General features: G+C 43.4%; 1 protein-coding gene across 1 annotated transcript in view; it reads right to left on the bottom strand.

Annotated features, from left to right (window-relative positions):
- Positions 1 to 2276: 2276 nt before the first annotated feature.
- Positions 2277 to 6000, bottom strand: part of htr7c (5-hydroxytryptamine (serotonin) receptor 7c) — a 30631-nt gene continuing 26907 nt past the window's right edge. The window contains exon 2 of the mRNA XM_040028470.1: positions 2277 to 4643. Coding sequence (XP_039884404.1) covers positions 3905 to 4643 — 739 coding nt within the window. The 3' untranslated portion in view covers positions 2277 to 3904. The remainder of the gene's footprint in view (positions 4644 to 6000) is intronic.

The following is a 6000-nucleotide window of genomic DNA, read 5'->3' as shown; positions in this document are numbered from 1 at the left end:
AGGGGGAGGGGTTCATCGGCAAGTGCTTGGAATATTTTTTTAAATAAATGAGTTTGGCCGTATCATACCTGTGATGTGCAAAGTAATTTTGATGAAACAGTTTGTATGTGTATGTGAGTGAAGGAATATGTATGTACACACAAAATAAAAAGGCTTGTTTGGTGTCAGCCTTAATAATATGATTGGAAAGCCATGTTGTTGGTCTTCTAAGTTGGTCTTTATGTGTTACAGTTTTTCTCAGTCGCTTTGGTGCGTTCCTCAGAACACCATTAACATTTGCACAGCAGTTAGTGCATTTCCCAAAACAATTAGTGCAAACCGCAAAACCTAGTGGATAGCCTGCAAAAGCACGTCACATGCACAGAATTGATTATCCATACCTCAAAAGCAAGTATCCATGTCAATGAAACTGTCAGTGCCATCAAAATGAAAAGTCTTGACACCATCTTTATGAACAAGATAGTCAAATGGCATTGTCATGTGTCCACTATGACAGTTTATAATTTCAGTGTTTCCCATTGCAAAAACAATTGGTGACACCTGAAAATGCTGACGACAGCACTATGGCCTACCTGTACAGCCATCTGAAATGTGCAGTAAAGTCACTGTAGATGTTATGGGAGTCTTGGGAGTAACTGAGACACTGAATACGTACGTTTCACATTTCCATTGTGTAGAAGTGTTTGTAATCCTACAGAATTGTGCAAAAGAAAAATATGCTACAGTCACTTGTGCACTGTAGAATACATGTAAACATAAAATCACCCATTTGGTAGAGCTGTGCACTAATGTGAACAATAAACAGCACATGTAACAGTACAGTAAATCATGCTGGCACATCCAGACGTTCCTGTCTGTCTGGCCACATATTTTCATCTACATCACAACAGATGTTATCCCTCGCAATGCAGCGAGGAAAGTATCTCCTGGAGTGGCGAATCCATCCTCTGCAGGACCCTGCTGTGATGTCGTCACATGCTGCATCCATGGCTGCTAGCAGGGCCATTTGCTCATGTGGATGCCGGTCATAAACTTTCCACCTCCAGGCAGAGAAAAACTCCTCTATTGGATTAAGGAATGGGGAATATGGAGGGAGATATTCAACCAGAATTCTGTCATGTGCTGCAAACCACTCTCTGACCTGATGGGAGTGGTGAAAACGGACATTATCCCAGACAACAACATACTTGCTGAGTTGGCCTCCACCTCTCTCATTCTCAGGGACTAGGTCCCTGTAAAGAGTGTCTAAAAATGTCAGGAGATGTTGGGTATTGTATGGACCAAGAAGGGGGATATGGGTGAGGACGCCGTTGTCTGAGATGGCACAGCACAGTACAGTGTATTACTGTTTGCATACCTGTTTTCCCTACGGAATGTTTGAATGATTGAACTGACAGTAGTTCTTCCAATATTGGGTTGCACCCTTCGACCAGCCTCCTCCATGGTGAGGCCGTGATTGACAACATGGTCCACAATTGTAGCCCTTATTTCATTAGGAATCCGCCTATATCTGCCTCTTCTCCCTCTTCCCCTTCCCCTTCCCCCCCCGCATCCTCACCCCTCTTCCACGGTGCTGACCTTCCATTTTGTGTCACAGAAGTGTAGAAATGTTACACACTAGCTCCTGCGCAGTTTATATATGCTTGCCAATTGGGGATTCACAGGATTCATCCATAATTGACAGTGAACAACCTCATGAGTGACAGCTGTAATTCACCTGAGATCAATTGTTCAATTTCAGAGACATTTCCAGGAAAAATGATACAGAAAGGTATAGGATTTGCTTGACAGATGGCCAATATTTGGCATGTGATAACTAGTTCAACAATTTTGTGTGTGATGACTCAAGCAATGGATGTATGACTATTAGTTTTATTGGGAACGACTATTCAGCATCCATAGGTATGATTACTTTTGACTGACATGACATAAGCAAATGGAAATGTCAGAAAGCAGCAGGGAAATGTATGGAAGCAACTGATTCATGTCCAAAATCATTTGCAGTTTGTTCAGAGAGAGGAGAAATTGCTACTATGATGTGCACAAATGACTGAGTGTTGTGGAGGTTGAACTAATAGTTATGAGAATTTCAATTCTGATCTGAGAAACGCACCAAAGCGACTGAGAAAAACTGTAAATATATTTGAAGTGGTGATTTGCCTGTGATACAGTGACACTCCTCTACAAACACAACCCAAATATGTCTGTACTGAGACATACCTTCTGACCACAAGACGAGACACATCCTACTTTACTCTTCTTCGTCACTGTTTTTCCCTTGGAGTAAGCAGACAGCTGTTACCCAGACTCTGAATAAAAGCATTTGCTCAAAGCAGACTTAACACAAAGGCATTTCTGGGGCAGACGGGAGGGGCAACCATCCTTAAGAATCCTAGCTGTAGCCCAACAGTCTTGGCGATACTGCTTTAAGAAAGGTCACAAATGTATCAAAGACTTCTAATGGGCTTAAAGGTTGGTCTTTATTTCTATGCATGACATACTGGGTGCATCAGGCATTTGAGGATGCTCCGTGGGGGCTAGGAAGCAAGAAGACCCATGTTGATTGTCTCCTAAATCACTGCAATCTCAGTCCAAAGAACAAGAACTTCACTGACTTTGCACGAATGGCTTTCACACTAATCTAGGCCACAGTGACATCTTCGGTGTTTCTTTATTTACAAAGTGATGAAATACTTTTACCCCTTTCCCCAACTTCTTTCTCAAGGTAATAACAGAGTGGTCACTCAAAGCGCTCGCACACAGCTGTAGACAGATTGACTTCACACAATAAAAAATAGCATTTCGATACAAAATGATACAGCAGTACACCTTTTTTGGGGGGGAGGAAATGTAGAGCATTTCAAAAAATCGAGGTAGAAAATAAGCACACACTGCTCGACTGATGATATCGGACATGGGTTCGTACAAGTCACTGAGGAGATAAAAAGGAAATGTACTGAACTGGGGGGGGCACACATCCTGATTGAAAAGAGAGATAAAAACACTGTCAACAACCAGTGAGGAAAACGAGTCTTAAGAATGTGGAAATTCTAATTATTAAAGTGGAAACGTTTAGTTGCCTGGAGAAAAGTGAAAAGCTCCACAGTATCATGGTTTCTGTGCGATGCAGTGTCTGGGTTACCCATGAAACACCGCTGCCACCACTTCTGTTTTGATTAATGTATACAGTGGCATGTAAGAAAAATGTGTTTCATGCAGACACAAAACAAACTACCTTCAAACACTGAGAAGTTCTCACTATGTTGTGTTAAATCAGCATTTTCCACCCCACTTTGTTCTACTTAGAATCACCAGATTTTAAACAACTGGGTGACATCTAGGGTGCTCAAAATAAATTCAGTCGGAGGACCAGCTTGAAGGCTCTGACTTTAGATGGCGTGATATAAGTTTCAGTCCTGTAATACGCCTCAAAGTGTTTACCTCCCGTTTGAAAAATAATCATCGGGGATTTGCGTGGATACACGATGAGAGGGAGATGCTCAGAAAGCCACGAAACAAACGTTATTTGTTATCAAACATCAATTTTGTTAATATACAGAAATCTGCTTGCCTTATGGTCTCTTTGAAAGCCCTAGAATGATTGATTGTGTTTATATCTCATTTCCTTTGTTACGGCATTATTCCATCATAAATCTGGAACAGGATGGAATTGTGGCATATGCACAAAAGCAGTGTCGACTTGAATAGTCCATCAAGTACGCTCTGTGATTTTCTTTCCAAAAATAGAATGACTGACTCACACACCGAAGTGATTGTGCTGTCTGCAGCGAGCCACTAACACTGACTTTTATCCCGTTAGGCCGTGTCTGTCTGCAGGCCGGCTGTTTATGTGTCGCCCTTTAAGCACCGAGTGTCCAAGAGCAGCGACTTTAACCATTCGGCCTTACACCTTGAGAGCTTCGTGTACACCCACGGCGGAAAGCCGGCGGTTGATGTTGCGATAGCGACACCGGAGAAGGTCACGATAAGTGGAGTGCAGGTCTCGATTGAAGAAGGCGTAGATGAAGGGATTCATTAAGGAGTTGGCGTAACCTAACCACAGGAGCGTGCGCTCCAGCCAGATGGGCACACAGCTACATTCCACTCCGCAGATAAAGGGCCTGGCGGTGGACAGGATAAAGAAGGGCAGCCAGCACACGGCGAAGACGCCCACAATCACCCCCAGTGTCGTGGCCGCTTTTTGTTCCCGCTTGAAGATGGAGATGTTTCTGCGCTCGCGGGTCAGCAGGCGGGACAATGCGGCACACTCCTCTGCCACGCCGGGCGGCTTCAGGCCCTGCATTCGGAGAGCCTCGTTAGCCACTGTTTCGAGACGCTCGCGTCGTGAAAGGTTGGTGAAGCGGTGCTTGGCGCCGCTCTTGCGAGCTGCCCTGAAGATCTTGTAGTACATGACCAGCATGACCAGCATAGGGATATAAAAGGCCACAGCTGTGGAATAGATGGTGTAGCCAAAGTCTTGGCTAATGAGGCACACACCGGCTGTGTGGACGTTTTTGGCCCAGCCACAGAAAGGCGGCAGTGTGATGGATGCTGACACCAGCCAGACTCCCAGGATCATCTTGGCCATCAGCTGACCGTTCTGCCGGGCTGGGTAGGTGAGAGGTCGTGTGATCCCCAGATACCTGCGAGAAAAGGAGACAAATGAAGCATCATTAGCAAGTACTAAAAGCATTTGATGTCACATTGACATCTTGTTTTAAACTCCTCATCTAATATATTCTCTCTGTCATCTCAAAAACAAAATCTTATTATTCATTTATCATTTACAATCCACCCTTTTAGGCTTGTAGTGTGGTAGCATCAAAGAAACGTCCCCTCGTTTCAAAGACAGACATCTGAATGAAAGGTCTTAAGCTCTGTCATTGCCCGGAGGGTTATTTGCTGCTTTTTCTTTGGCTCTTTGAGCTTGGTAAGTAGAGAACGAGCTATCAATCAAACAGGCAGCTCAGTGGTTTCAAATAGCAGCTGGAGGTGTCAGGGAAAAAAAAATAAGGACAAAATGAGGTGTGAAAGGCTCGAATTTGTACAAAACTGGGAAAATAGCCACTATTCACACAAAATGATAAATCTGTGTGTACGACACAGCATGTTTTGGCGGCACGCCCGCAGCACTCATCAGCACCAGATGCATCATTGATGAAAACTCTATATTCCACTCTCCAGGCTATTTATCTGATTTCTGCTTTGCTGTTAATTCTAACATTAAAAAACTTGTTAAGGATCGCTGTGATTCACTGTCAAATTACATTCAGTGCTTTTCGACTTGGGTCTTTACTCTATTGACAGGTTTTTAAAAGTTCAGCTTGTCAGGTGTAGCTTTAAAATATGACTTCATCTTTAAACATTTTCTCCAGTGTTTGTACAGCTTAGTATTATGCTAGTCACAAATATTACAGAGCTCGCTGCCATCTGCAGCTCATTTTCTGTTACCTTCAGATTAAGTATGGACATTAACAAACTTGGCTGTCAAATAACATTATAACACTCCTCAGAAATCATTTCTAGTGCGTTTTTAAGAGATGCTGGTTGTAGACACATCTGAGTGAAGGTATACAAAATGTCAAAATGCTCTCTAGTCCAGCACCTCTGATGCACACTGGTGCCTATTAACTAGTGCCAACACATAATGCAAGTGGTATTGATCTAAATCAGAATGACTCTGAATGGACACCGGGGCTACAACTAGCGCTTTGCTAGGAGCGTTTTATTATATCCTTTCCTCACCACCAACACACACACACAGACATCTAACCCAGATCAGATTTTTTTTAATCGGCTTTAAAAAGCCTCACACGCCTCGTATCAGAACTGCCACGCTGAATGAAACATCAGTCGTTTATCTGAGACAGGTGTCATTATGTTGTCGCCCATGGCAGGTCTTGTGGGCTGACGGTGGCAGAAAATACTGCGACACTAAAGAAAGAAAGAAAAAGATACAGCTACAACTGGCGACTGATAGTTGCGTTGGTGTAGGTTACT

Source organism: Simochromis diagramma, unplaced genomic scaffold, assembly GCF_900408965.1.
Source record: "Simochromis diagramma unplaced genomic scaffold, fSimDia1.1 OVJJ01000781.1, whole genome shotgun sequence".
Taxonomy (NCBI): domain Eukaryota; kingdom Metazoa; phylum Chordata; class Actinopteri; order Cichliformes; family Cichlidae; genus Simochromis; species Simochromis diagramma.
Note: the sequence above shows the minus strand (reverse complement) of the source record. Positions and strands in the feature narration are given on the sequence as shown.